General features: G+C 45.4%; 1 protein-coding gene across 1 annotated transcript in view; it reads right to left on the reverse strand.

Moving 5' to 3' along the window:
* Positions 1-848: 848 nt before the first annotated feature.
* The window catches only part of FOXK1 (forkhead box K1), a 76,003-nt gene continuing 63,034 nt past the window's right edge, over positions 849-13,817 (reverse strand). Inside the window, 6 exon segments of the mRNA XM_070761312.1 lie at positions 849-2,502; positions 6,057-6,281; positions 7,285-7,656; positions 9,117-9,283; positions 11,084-11,277; positions 13,319-13,465. Of these exon segments, the coding sequence (XP_070617413.1) occupies positions 2,285-2,502; positions 6,057-6,281; positions 7,285-7,656; positions 9,117-9,283; positions 11,084-11,277; positions 13,319-13,465 (1,323 nt within the window). The 3' untranslated portion in view covers positions 849-2,284.

The following is a 13,817-nucleotide window of genomic DNA, read 5'->3' on the forward strand; positions in this document are numbered from 1 at the left end:
ATTAAAAAACAATCATACAACCTAAACAGACCATATGTAAAACGGGGCGGCCAGGGGAATCAATTTCCCCATTCCTGGCGGCAAAGGTGGGTTTTAAGAAGTTTGTGAAAGGCAAGAAGGGTGGGGGTAATCCTAATCTCCGGGGGGAGTTGATTCCAGAGGGTCGGGGCCGCCACAGAGAAGGCTCTTCCCCTGGGTCCCACCAGACGACATTGTTTTGTCGATAGGACCCAGAGAAGGCCAACTCTGTGGGACCTAACCGGTTGCTGGGATTCGTGCGGCAGAAGGCGGTCCCGAAGGTATTCTGGTCCGATGCCATGAAGGGCTAACCAACACTTTGAATTATGACCGGAAACTGATCGGCAACCAATGCAGACTGCGGAGTGTTGATGAGACATGGGCATACCTAGGGAAGCCCATGATTGCTCTCGCAGCTGCATTCTGCACGATCTGAAGTTTCCTAACACTCTTCAAAGGCAGCCCCATGTAGAGAGCGTTACAGTAGTCAAACCTTGAGGTGATGAGGGCATGAGTGACTGTGAGCAGTGACTCCTGGTCCAAATAGGGCCGCAACTGGTGCACCAGGCGAACCTGGGCAAACTTTTGGTAAATCAAAAGTTTTTCCAAGCAAGCAACTTACATTTCACCTTCTATTTTGAATCTTTCCTTATCTGGGGTGGCCCCAAACCCGCTATTAAAAGAGATCTCTGCTAGGATGTACCAGCTTGCAAAAACTTATCAGAGGAAAATGGATCGAGATTTCTTTCTATCCGGTTCATCGCACACACACACACACACAAAACCCCCTACGCTTTGAAGTGAGACAAGGGATTGTGCGACCTGAGACGTTGTGGTGGGTTACTGATTTATTAAGTTTTTTTTAAATTCTGCCTTTCCTCCAAGCTCAAGGTCGCATAGGTAGCTCTCCTCAACTCCTCCCCTTTGTCCTCACAACAACCCTGTGAGGTAGGTTTAGGCTGAAATGAAACAACGGCTGGTCCAAGGTTTTTACCGAGGGAGTTTCATGCTTTTTAAACCTGGTCTCTCTAGACGAAAGTCCAACGCTGGAACCGTAACGCAACAGAGGGGATCTGTCCTTAAAAGTTAAAAATGTTAAAAAAAAAATTATTATATTCCTTCTCTGTCAAAAATCAAGAAGAATGAAAATTAAGGAACCCATGTGGTTGTTTTTGAAAGCCTGCAGGCGTGACAATGCTTAAAAAGGACCCACAAATTTTGGACCTTCTCATCAGAGTTGGCTGTTTTCATTCAACAGACAATGATTGAAATAAACTTTTTTCTCTCTCTTTCTCCGAAAAAGGCAATTGTGGGGCCAAGTGCTGTGTAGGTCAGCCATCCCAATGAGGTTGGCTGTGATTCCCAAAATCTCCCCCCCAGTCTGCCCAGTAGGCTAAGAATTCTGGGAGGTTTAGGCTGCGTTTCGAAGCCATCTAACTGGGAAAAACTAATTTTACTGTGCTCTGGGATTGAGGTTTTGGATAGGGGTGTGATTCCCCATTGCCAGGAGGTGAATCGGTAAGCAACGCAAAGGAAATATAAACATGTATCTGCCATTTTAGGTGGCCGTTACCGAAGGACAATATTGCCTTGCAAGTAATTTTTCTTTCTTTGCAAATATTTGTTTTTATAAGTTGGGAGTTCTGAGATACAAAATGGATGCACTTCTCTTCCTTGGGAGAGTGGGTGGGTTGGTGGGGAAATAAACCTGTTTTTGAGGTCAGACATTCCCACCTGAAGTTCGTGCCTCCGTCCTGCATTTTTAGTTACGCTCGCACATAAAACTACCATGCGTCAAAGGAAAAAACGAGGAAGGGATAAAAACGAAGGAAGGCGAAAGAGGGATAGAGAGATATCCCAAACAATCAAAATGGTCTGTGTCTCTTTTTTAAAAAAATCTCAAAAGGAAGGAAGGAAGGAAGGAAGGAAGGAAGAAAAAAAAAAGGACATTGCTGATGTGAGAAACAAAACAGAAGTAAATTCATTTCTTGGGTCCGGAAAGATGCAAAAAAAAAAATTGTTGCCCAATTTGTTTGGCACCTCGGCAATCTGGAGAAAGGCTGCCCTGTCCTTCCAAATGTCCAAAAGGAGATTTTATTTTTTTTAAAAAAAGGAAAGAACAACCAAAAAAACCCCTACCCCACTGAAATGATCCAGGTGTTAATAGCTGCAGAAAGAAAAGATTTCTGCTGGGGGGGTGTCGGAAAAAAGGGAGATTTTTCTCTTCCCTCGGCACCTCTGGTGCCTTTCTGAACTCTCTTTGGCCTCATTCTCCGGCCGATTGTCCCGAGGGGGCTGTGGAGGTGATGACGCCCGTTTGCAAGGCCGCAACGGCTCTGGGGTCTTCGATGCGGGGCCGTTTGATGTCGGGTTCTCTCAAAAGCTCTTCGGGATCTTTCCCTCCGGCTTCTCTGGTCTGGCTGATGACCACAGGGGTGGAGGAACTCGCTTGGGCTGCAAGGACTTGCAAGGGGTTGGAGAGGGCTGGAGTCAGAGGGGGAAAAAACGAGAGAGAGAGAAAAGACTTTAGAAAAGTTTGCGGTGTCTATTGGGATGAAAGCAGCGATGGGCTCTTATGGATTAGATTAGATTTATTGGATTTATATGCCGCCCCTCTCCGCAAACTCGGGGCGGCTCACAACAATAGTAAAAAAACTATATAGTAACAAATCCAATGCCCACCAATCCAGTTACAATTTTAAGTTAAGAAATTCATAAAACAATCCCAATATATATAAAAAACAGGCACACAGTCAATCAATCAAACGGCAAAACAACATGGGCAAGGGGGAGATGTTTTAGTTCCCCCATGCCGGACGGCAGAGGTGGGTTTTAAGGAGTTTACGAAAGGCAGGGAGGGTGGGGGCAATCCTAATCTCAGGGGGGAGCTGAGCTGGTTCCAGATGGTCGGGGCCGCCACAGAGAAGGCTCTTCCCCTGGGTCCCGCCAGACGACATTGTTTAGTCGACGGGACCCGAAGAAGGCCGACTCTGTGGGACCTAACCGGTCGCTGGGATTCGTGCGGCAGAAGGCAGTCCCGAAGATATTCTGGTCCGGTGCCATGAAGGGCTTTATAGGTCATAACCAACACTTTGAATTGTGACCGGAAACTGATCGGCAACCAATGCAGACTGCGGAGTGTTGGAGTAATATGGGCATACTTAGAGAAGCCCATGATTGCTCTCGCAGCTGCATTCTGCATGATCTGAAGTTTCCGAACACTTTTCAAAGGTAGCCCCATGTAGAGAGCGTTACAGTAGTCGAGCCTCGAGGTGATGAGGGCATGAGTGACTGTGAGTAATGACTCCCGGTCCAAATAGGGCCGCAACTGGCGCACCAGGCGAACGCCCCCCTCGCCACAGCTGAAAGATGTTTCTCTAATGTGAGCTGTGGATCGAGGAGGACACCCAAGTTGCAGACCCTCTCTGAGGGGGTCAATAACACCCCCCCCCCAGGATATGGGCAGGTTTGCAGAACTGGGCTCTGAGTATGTTTTTCCTATAATAATAGGAAATAAATGAGATTGCATGTGTACAATTAATGCAATAAGTGAGATTGTATGTGTACAATTTTAGAAGAGCTGTGTTTATGTGTGTACATACATATACAGTTTATCTCAGGGACCGCCTTCTGCTGCACGAATCCCAGCGACCAGTTAGGTCCCACAGAGTGGGTCTTCTCCGGGTCCCGTCAACTAAACAATGCCGCTTGGCGGGACCCAGGGGAAGAGCCTTCTCTGTGGCCGCCCCGGCCCTCTGGAACCAACTCCCCCCAGAGATTAGAATTGCCCCCACCCTCCTTGCCTTTCGTAAGCTACTTAAAACCCACCTCTGCCGTCAGGCATGGGGGAATTGAGATACTCTTTCACCCTAGGCCTTTACAATTTTATGCATGGTATGTCTGTGTGTATGTTTGGTTTTTATATTAATGGGTTTTTAATCGTTTTTATTATTGGATTAGGTTAGGTTAGGTTTATTGGATTTATATGCCGCCCCTCTCCGCAAACTCGGGGCGGCTCACAACAATAATAAAAAACAATACAGTACATAATACCAAATCCAATGCCCACCCATCTAGTTACAATTTAAATTAATAATCTCATAAAAACAGTATATATAAAAAACAGGCACACAGTCAATCAATCAACAAAACAACATGGGCAAGGGGGAGGTGTTTTAGTTCCCCCATGCCTGACGGCAAAGGTGGGTCTTAAGGAGTTTACGAAAAGCAGGGAGGGTGGGGGCAATCCTAATCTCAGGGGGGAGCTGGTTCCAGAGGGTCGGGGCCCCCACAGAGAAGGCTCTTCCCCTGGGTCCCGCCAGACGACATTGTTTAGTGGACGGGACCCGGAGAAGGCCAATTCTGTGGGACCTAACTGGTCGCTGGGATTCGTGCGGCAGGAGGCGGTCCCGAAGATATTCTGGTCCGGTGCCATGAAGGGCTTTATAGGTCATAACCAACACTTTGAATTGTGACCGGAAACTGATCGGCAGCAAATGCAGACTGCGGAGTGTTGGTGTGACATGGGCATATTTGGAAAAGCCCATAATTGCTCTCGCAGCTGCATTCTGCACGATCTGAAGTTTCCGAACACTTTTCAAAGGTAGCCCCATGTAGAGAGCGTTACAATAGTCGAGCCTCGAGGTGATGAGGGCATGAGTGACTGTGAGCAATGACTCCCGGTCCAAATAGGGATTATTATTGTACGCTGTCTTATTATTGCTGTTAGCCCCCGCGAGTCTCCGGAGAGGGGTGGCATACAAATCCAATAAACAAACAAACAAATAAATAAATAATTATAGCAGATAATGTACATTTTGTGTTCCTGTGTGTAATATGTATGGCATATATACATAGAATTAAATAGTATATTTTGGATATTCGAGGCTGCGGAGAGGGGCGGCATACAAATCTAATTAATAATAATAATAGTAATAATAATAATAATAATAATAATAATATTAAATAATAGTAAATAGAGAGGGAAATTGTATCTCTTTGAGGCGAGGAGAGGCCAGTCACCCTAACCCTGGACGTGAGTGACGTCAATTTGACCACCTTTAAGCCAGTCACATGACCTTTAAGCCACACCCTGGTCACATGATCATCAAGCCACTCCCACCTGGTCACATGGCCGCCAAGCCACACCCACAAAATAATCCTCACCCACAGTGTGGTAGTAAAAAATGTTGCAGCCCTTTAGTGGATGAAAGGTAAAGATTTCTGTTGCGTCCTGGTGGTGCTAGTAATATACACCTTCTGTGAGGACGCTTGTGCGAGCGAGAGTTTGGTGATTTTTGCCTGTTTTTTGCTTCCGCAGAAGCCAAATCTCGCACCGACGCCCTTGTCAGGTGCCTGGGCGCCCGCAACGCCACCGAAAGTCGCACCGGTAGCGGTTCTTCACTGCCTGGAGTCACGTGACCATCTCTCCTCCCCTCCCAAATTCATTTATTATTATTATTATTATTATTATTATTATTATTATTATTATTATTATTATTATTATTATTTAGATTTGTATGCCGCCCCTCTCCGTAGACTCGGGGCGGCTCACAACACAATAAAACAGTTCATGACAAATCTAATAATTTACAATTTAAAATTTAAAATATTTAAAAAAAAACCATTATTAAGCAGACATACCTACAAACATACCATACATAAATTATATAGGCCCGTGGGAAATATCTCAGTTCCCCCATGCCTGACGACAAAGGTGGGTTTTGAGGAGTTTACGAAAGGCAAGGAGGGTAGGGGCAGTTCTAATCTCTGGGGGGAGCTGGTTCCAGAGAGTCGGGGCCACCACAGAGAAGGCTCTTCCCCTGGGGCCCGCCAAGCGACATTGTTTAGTTGAGGGGACCCGGAGAAGGCCCACTCTGTGGGACCTAATCGGTCACTGGGATTCGTGCAGCAGAAGGCGGTCTCGGAGATATTCTGGTCCGATGCCATGCAGGGCTTTATAGGTCATAACCAACACTTTGAATTGTGACCGGAACGGTTCTAAAGGCCAGGCAACGTTGGGAGAACGTTCTGCCTACCGTAAGTCCCACTGCTTAAGCTGTTTGTGGGGATGGCATGCTTCCCGTTCTGGGTCACCGTGCGGACAGGTAACTGATGCTGTCCGAGGGCCATGGGAGTGGCCGGCTGCAGGATCGTGACCGTCTGTCCGGGGATGCCCTGACCCATTTGGCTGGCCACGGTCTGGATGACGCGGCTGGCTGTCGGTATGGCAGCAAAGGCGATGGTGGGCTTCTCGTCCAACCCTACAGGGAGAGAAGAGAGATTTGATTGATTGATTGATTGATTGGTTTGTATCCTGCCTTTATTAAGTCAAGTATCTAACACACCTTCCTTCTCCTATTTTCCCCACAACAACCCTCCGAGGTAGGTTGGGTTTAGAGAGAGGGACTGGCCCAAAGTCACCCAATTGGCTTTCATGGATAAGGCGGGACTAGAACTCATTGTCGCCTGGTGATTGTCCCAAAGTCGCCCAATTGGCTTTCATGGATAAGGCGGTACTAGAACTCACTGTCGCCTGGTGATTGGCCCAAAGTCGTCCAATTGGCTTTCATGGCTAAGGCGGGACTAGAACTCACCGTCGCCTGGTGATTGGCCCAAAGTCGCCTAATTGGCTTTCATGGCTAAGGCGGGACTAGAACTCACTGTCGCCTGGTGATTGGCCCAAAGTCGCCTAATTGGCTTTCATGGCTAAGGCGGGACTAGAACTCACTGTCGCCTGGTGATTGGCCCAAAGTCACCCAATTGGCTTTCATGACTAAGGCGGGACTAGAACTCCCTGTTGCCTGTTGATTTGCCCAAAGTCGCCCAATTGGCTTTCATGTCTAAGGCGTGACTAGAACTCCCTGTCGCCTGGTGATTGGCCCAAAGTTACCCAGTTGGCTTTCATGGATAAGGCGGGACTAGAACTCATTGTCGCCTGGTGATTGTCCCAAAGTCACCCAATTGGCTTTCATGGATAAGGCGGTACTAGAACTCACTGTCGCCTGGTGATTGGCCCAAAGTCGTCCAATTGGCTTTCATGGCTAAGGCGGGACTAGAACTCACCGTCGCCTGGTGATTGGCCCAAAGTCGCCTAATTGGCTTTCATGGCTAAGGCGGGACTAGAACTCACTGTCGCCTGGTGATTGGCCCAAAGTCACCCAATTGGCTTTCATGACTAAGGCGGGACTAGAACACCCTGTTGCCTGTTGATTTGCCCAAAGTCGCCCAATTGGCTTTCATGTCTAAGGCGTGACTAGAACTCACCGTCGCCTGTAGATTGTCCCAAGGTCACCCAGTTGGCTTTCGTGGCTAAGGCGAGACCAGATCTTTGCCATTCTGAGGACAAGGTACTACCCCGAGGCTCACCAGCCAAGTCCACGACCGCCCCTGTTGCGTCATGGGTGCTCCCAGCCGGGCCCTGGTTGGTCAAGATGTAGCCATTGGCTGAGTTGGCCGAAGTCGTCACCACTCGGACCATTGTAACAGTGGGGGCTTGCTGGACCACATGGACCGCGTGGCCCGAAGGCTGCTGAGAGGTCATGATGGAGGCGGGCAGGTAGGCGACGGGCTTGGCCACCAGCGCAGAAGGCCTGGGAGGGACAGCCATGATCACCGGATGGGCACTTACGGGGGATCCTGAACAAGAGAGAGAGGGAGAAAGAAGGGAGGGAGGAAGAATGAGAACGTAGTGGCGGGTTTCTCCCAGTTTCGACCACATCGCCCAAACCGTTAGCAACCCACTGGGGATATAATTTTGGCATCACGGATCCCATTCTGTCTCTGTCAGTCTGAATTTTCAGTCAATTTTCCTGCATTTTGATGACTTCTCCTCTTTCTGTGCTTTGAAAAAAGACCTCCTGCCCACAGCCTGGGACCATGAATGAGTGAGAGTATACAGTGTTCCCTCGATTTCCGCTGGGGATGCGTTCCAATACCGCCCGAGAAAGTCGAATTTCCGCGAAGTAGAGATGCGGAAGTAAAAACACCATTTTTGGCTATGGATAGTATCACAAGCCTTCCCTTAACACTTTAAACCCCTAAATTACTATTTCACATTCCCTTAACAACCATTTACTCACCATTATTTCTGGTACTCACCATTGAATAAGACACTTAGTGATCCTGATATTTATAAACATAATTATTTATTAACAATAATTCTTTTTTTGTTATTTAGCATCGGGTGGGAAAAACCGTGGTATAGAAAAAACCCCACGAAGTACTTTTTAATTAATATTTTTTGAAAAACCGTGCAAAGTTCGAACCCACGAAAATCGAGGGAACACTGTATATGGTTTTTCAGGGGTACTATGTATTTTATACTATTTTTCTATTTATTGCTTTTGTTTGTTTTATATTGTTGGTATTTATTCTCAGGACTGTAAACCACCCAGAATCCTATTGGGAGTTGGGTGGCAGATAATTCCAATCCAATCCAATCCAATCCAATCCAAATAGATAGATAGATACATAAATAAATAATAAGAAAGAAAGAAAGAAAGAAAGAAAGAAAGAAAGAAAGATGCTTGACTTTGAATAAAACTATACTTTTCTAAGCAAATGTTTAGATGTTAAATGTTTTTCCCCCCGTGACGTCAACACCAAACTTTTGCCGATTGGCCGAAATCATAAATAACATAACATAACATAATATAACATAACACAAGATAACGTAAATAATTATGTTAATAAATATCAGGATCATTAAGTATCTTCTTCAATGGTGAGGACCAGTAATAATGGTGAGTAATAATCTAAAGTTTATTAAGGGAATGGGAAATTGTAATTTAGGGGATGTCCTGTGATACTGTTCATAGCCAAAAATAGTGTGATTACTTCCGCATCTCTACTTCGCGCAAATTTGACTTGCGCAGGCGGTCTTGGAACGCATCCCCCGCGAAAGTCAAAGGAACACTGTATACAAAATATGCCCCCGTTTTTGTTGGAGGGGTATGAATGTTGTCTGGTGGCGAGCACATTGTTATACGTTGTGTGCTGTGTGGATGTTCTATATTATAAAAATTAATAAAAATATTTTTTTTTAAAAGAAAATAATTGAGAAGCACTGATTTAGAGGTTTGAGTGCTGCTGCTTACCAGGAGCACTTTGTGAATATCGATACTCGGGGACAGAAGCAAGCTTGGAACCAAAGTCGTGGTCATGAGGAATCGGGGACCCTTCTCTCGACACACACTCTGGAGTCTGTAGGCCACTTGTGTGCGGAGAAAGCAGGCCGGGGTGAGTAGGGGAGGCGGGCGCACTCCTGGAAGAGAAGAGAGAAAAGTTAAGACATCAAAGCCAGCGCTCTTTGCAAATCCAGCGTATTTATTGTACGAGGGTCGCCCAGAAAGCAATGCACCACATTTTTTTTCTCAGCCTATACTAATGTTACGAATGCGAAACTTTAGATATACATTATATAGATTGTCAGGAGTGCATGTGTAAATTTTGTGTTTCTTCAGACAGAAAGCATAGCTGCAGCAGTGTTTTGAAATGGCATCTGTAAGTGATGTACATTAGAAGCAGCCTGTCGTCATTGAATTGCTCAATGGGGAGAAAGAAACTGTTGGGAACATTCACAAACGTTTGTGTACAGTTTATGGAGAATCTGCAGTTGACAGAAGTACGGTTAGTTGCCGGGCACAGAAGGTGAGGACAATAGAGGTGATTTGCACAGTGCAGAAATGGCTTTGTGACCAGAACAAGGAGTGGTACCGACAGGGCATACATGCTCTTGTGTATTGCTGGAGAAAGGCCGTAGAACGGGACGGAGATTACGGGGAAAAATAGGGAGTGTAGAAGAAACATCATTCTTTCTTGTGTGTAAGTTTCATTGTGTTCAATAAATAATTGTTGAAGAGAAAAAATGTGGTGCATTACTTTTTGGGAGACCCTCGTATGAATGAAGGATGATTTCTTTTAATGTGTTAATTGCATTCTATTTTTACCACGTCTATTTTTTACCCTTGTAAGCCACCCTGAGTCCACCAGGGAAAGGGCAGCCTAGAAATCAAATCAAATCAATCAATCAATTAATAAATAAATAAATTTACTGACCTCACTTTCTCAACTGAGCAAAACGTAGCAAACTCCCTTCTCCTGCAATATTGGAGAGTTTGCCCCAAATTTAGCTTGAGGCAGAAAACTGGAACTAATTATTCCTCCTATTATTTGGTCTAAATTTCTATTTTTTCTTCTTCTAAATTTCTATTTTTTAATTAAAAAAAAACTTTTTAATTTTTAAAAATCCTCCTCTTGGACAATTTTTTAATACAGTGATACCTCGTCTTACAAACGCCTCGTCATACAAACTTTTCGAGATACAAACCCAGGGTTTAAGATTTTTTTGCCTCTTCTTACAAACAATTTTCACCTTACAAACCCACCGCCGCTGCTGGGATGCCCCGCCTCCAGACTTCCGTTGCCAGCGAAGCGCCTGTTTTTGCACTGCTGGGATTTCCCTGAGGCTCCCCTCCATGGGAAACCCCACCTCCGGACTTCCATGTTTTTGTGATGCTGCAGGGAAATCCCAGCAGGGCAAAAACAGGTGCTTCGCTGGCAACGGAAGTCCAGAGGTGGGGTTTCCCAGCGAGGGGAGCCTCAGTGAAATCACAGCATTGCAAAAACACAGAGGTCCGGAGGTGGGGTTTCGAGGACTTTGGTGGTTTTGCGATGCTGCGATTTCACTGATGCTCCTTTCGCTGGGAAACCCCACCTCCAGAATTCCATTGTCAGCGAAGTGCTCGTTTTTGCGATGCTGGGATTTCCCTGCTGGGATTCCCCTGCAGCATTACAAAAAAACGGAAGTCCGGAGGTGGGGTTTCCCATGGAGGGGAGCCTCAGGGGAATCACAGCAGTGCAAAAACGGGCGTTGCAAAAGGGGTGAATTTTGGGCTTGCACGCATTAATCGCTTTTCCATTGATTCCTATGGGAAACATTGTTTCGTCTTACAAACTTTTCACCTTAAGAACCTCGTCCCGGAACCAATTAAGTTCGTAAGACAAGGTATCACTGTAGTTAGGAAGTGGTGAGCATCATTTTCCGCTGTTATGTTGAACTTACCGGGAAGAGAGAGGTCCAAACGGGGTTCGAAAGCAAGAGACACCCCTTTGCCTCCGTTTCCGGAACGCCTGCTCCACCAGCTTGCCTTCCGAGGGAGGGTCTATCCGCCAAAAAGACCCTTTTCCCGGCTCTTCTTGAGAACGGGGGACTTTGATAAAGTATCGGTTCAAGGACAGGTTGTGCCGAATGGAATTCTGCAAGAGGAAAACGGGTTAGCCAAGATTTAGCTGTGGTGGCACAGCAGTTAGAGTGCGGTACTGCAGGCTACTTCTGCCGGCTGCCTGCAATTGGGCAGTTTGAATCTCGCCGGGCTCAAAGTTGATTCAGTCTTCCATTCTTCTGAGGTCAGTAAAATGAAGCCCCTCCCTCCCACTCCCTTCCTTGAAAATTTTATTATTTTATGGTTGGGGGTCCACCATAACACAAGGGGCTATATTAAAGGGTTGCGGCATTAGGAAAGTGGAGGACCACTGATAAAACCGGTCCCCATTTTGACAAACTCTTGAAGACCTGGTTCTGCCCAAGGGGCTTGGGGATCTAGGTGTGATATAGAGCCCATGAAGTGTATCTTTTTCTTTTATGTACACTGAGAGCATATGCACCCAGACAAATTCCTTGTGGGTCCCAATCACACTTGGCCAATAAAGAATTCTACTCTATTCTAAATTGGCTGGTTTGAGGGTCATAACCAGAGCGGTGGGAAGGTTAATTCTTTTTTTAAAAATAAAACTTTATTAATTTTTAAACAATTTCTTTAAAAACAAAACGACAATTATACTTTTAGTACATTAATAAAAGTTTCATATTTATTTATCACCATAGCACTCTTACGTAAATCTTGTCCCTTTAATATAATTATACATTTCTTTCACTGAGAGCATCTGCACCAAGACAAATTCCTTGTGTGTCCAATCACACTTGGCCAACAAAATTCTATTCTATTCTATTCTATTCTTTCTATTCTATTCTATGAGCCGGGGTGGCGCAGCAGGTAGAGTGCTGTACTGCAGGCCACTGAAGCTGACTGTAGATCTGATGTCAGCGGTTCAAATCTCATCACCGACTCAAGGTTGACTCAGCCTTCCATCCTTCCGAGGTGGGTCAAATGAGGACCTGGATTGTGGAGGCAATAGGCTGGCTCTGTTAAAAAGTGCTATTGCTAACATGTTGTAAGCCGCCCTGAGTCTAAGAAGGGCGGCATAAAAATCAAATGAATGAATGAATGAATGAATAAATAAACAAACAAATAAACAAACAAACAAATAAATACATTCTTTTTACATATACGTATTTACATTTTAATTAATTTTGAGAGTTACTCATCATCTTGTTTCTTTTCTTTGATTCAACCCATTTCTGCCATTGTTCCCACATCTCAAAATATGCGGATTCCTTTTCGCCCCTTAATTCCAATGTGAGTTTATCCGTTTTGGATGAAAAGCGAAATATCTTCTAAAGAAAAAAATCCACAAAACTGTTGTGGTTAGCTCTGGCCCAGCTCCTGCCCCAAGGACTGTGGATGTGGGGGAGACATCCACATGCTACAGGCCTGTTTTGCCCCCCGGGGGAATCTGCTGATGAAGTCTCCTCTGACCAAGAAGACATGAGTGACAGGGAGGAGGAGAGTGTGGCAGAGAGCTCAGAAGGAGATAAATTATCTAGCTCCTCCTTGGATTCAGAACAAGAGTTAATGACACAGCCACGCATGCGGAGAGCGGTGCATAGGCAACAACAACTGAGAGATTATTATCAAAGAAAATGAGGCCACCTGTGGTTGGGTGGGGCTGTGGTCATTAGGGAGGCTGCTATAAAGAGCAGCCTGTGGGTTTGGCCATTGTGGAGGATTATCTGATCGTTGTGTTTCATGACTGCTTTACTGACTTTGACCTTTTGTGTGCTGATTTTTCCCCGCTTTGAAACTAAACCAGAGCAAAGTGTGTTTCACTTTGTGAAAGAAGAAGAACGGTGAATTGCCTCACAGCTGCAAGCTAAGTATCACAGAACTGATAAGGGACTTGTACAAATTACCAGTTTGTTTGGAGACAAGTGCTCTTGGCTATATCAAAAGAGGGCTTGGTTTAAGTGAATTTTCATTATAAAGAACATTGTTTTGAATTTTCAAACGTGTGTGTGTGTCTGAAATTTGTACCTGTGAATTTTTGGGAGGAGTCTACCAGGGAGCCCGACAGAACAATATCCTTCCAGAATACCGATGGTCCAAACAAGAACACTTACCTGCCAACCTTTGTCTGCTGTCCTGTAATACGGATAATGCTTCGTAATGTGAGCATAGATGCCACTTAGTGTTAGTTGTTTGTCCTGAGCTGACGAGATAGCTTGAACAATGAGTTGGGCATAGGAATAGGGTGGCTTGGACTCATCCTGTGGACCAGGGAAAAAAAAATGCCAAGGGAGATTTTAGCCGCTTTGCAGAACATTCATAATTTAGGCCCAAAGTTAGAAACATAGAAGATTGACGGCAGAAAAAGACCTCTTGGTCCATATAGTCTGCCCTTATACTATTTCCTGTATTTTATCTTAGGGTGGACCTATGTTTATCCCAGGCATGTTTGAATTCAGTTCTTGGGAATTTACCAACCACGTCTGCTGGAGGTTTGTTCCAAGCATCTACGACTCTTTCAGTGAAATAATATTTTCTCATGTTGCTTCTGATCTTTCCTCCAACTAACCTCAGATTGTGGCCCCTTGTCCTTGGGTTCACTTTCCTATTAAA

The sequence above is a fragment of the Erythrolamprus reginae genome, chromosome 9, assembly GCF_031021105.1.
Source record: "Erythrolamprus reginae isolate rEryReg1 chromosome 9, rEryReg1.hap1, whole genome shotgun sequence".
In the NCBI taxonomy this organism is placed as follows: Eukaryota; Metazoa; Chordata; class Lepidosauria; order Squamata; family Dipsadidae; genus Erythrolamprus; species Erythrolamprus reginae.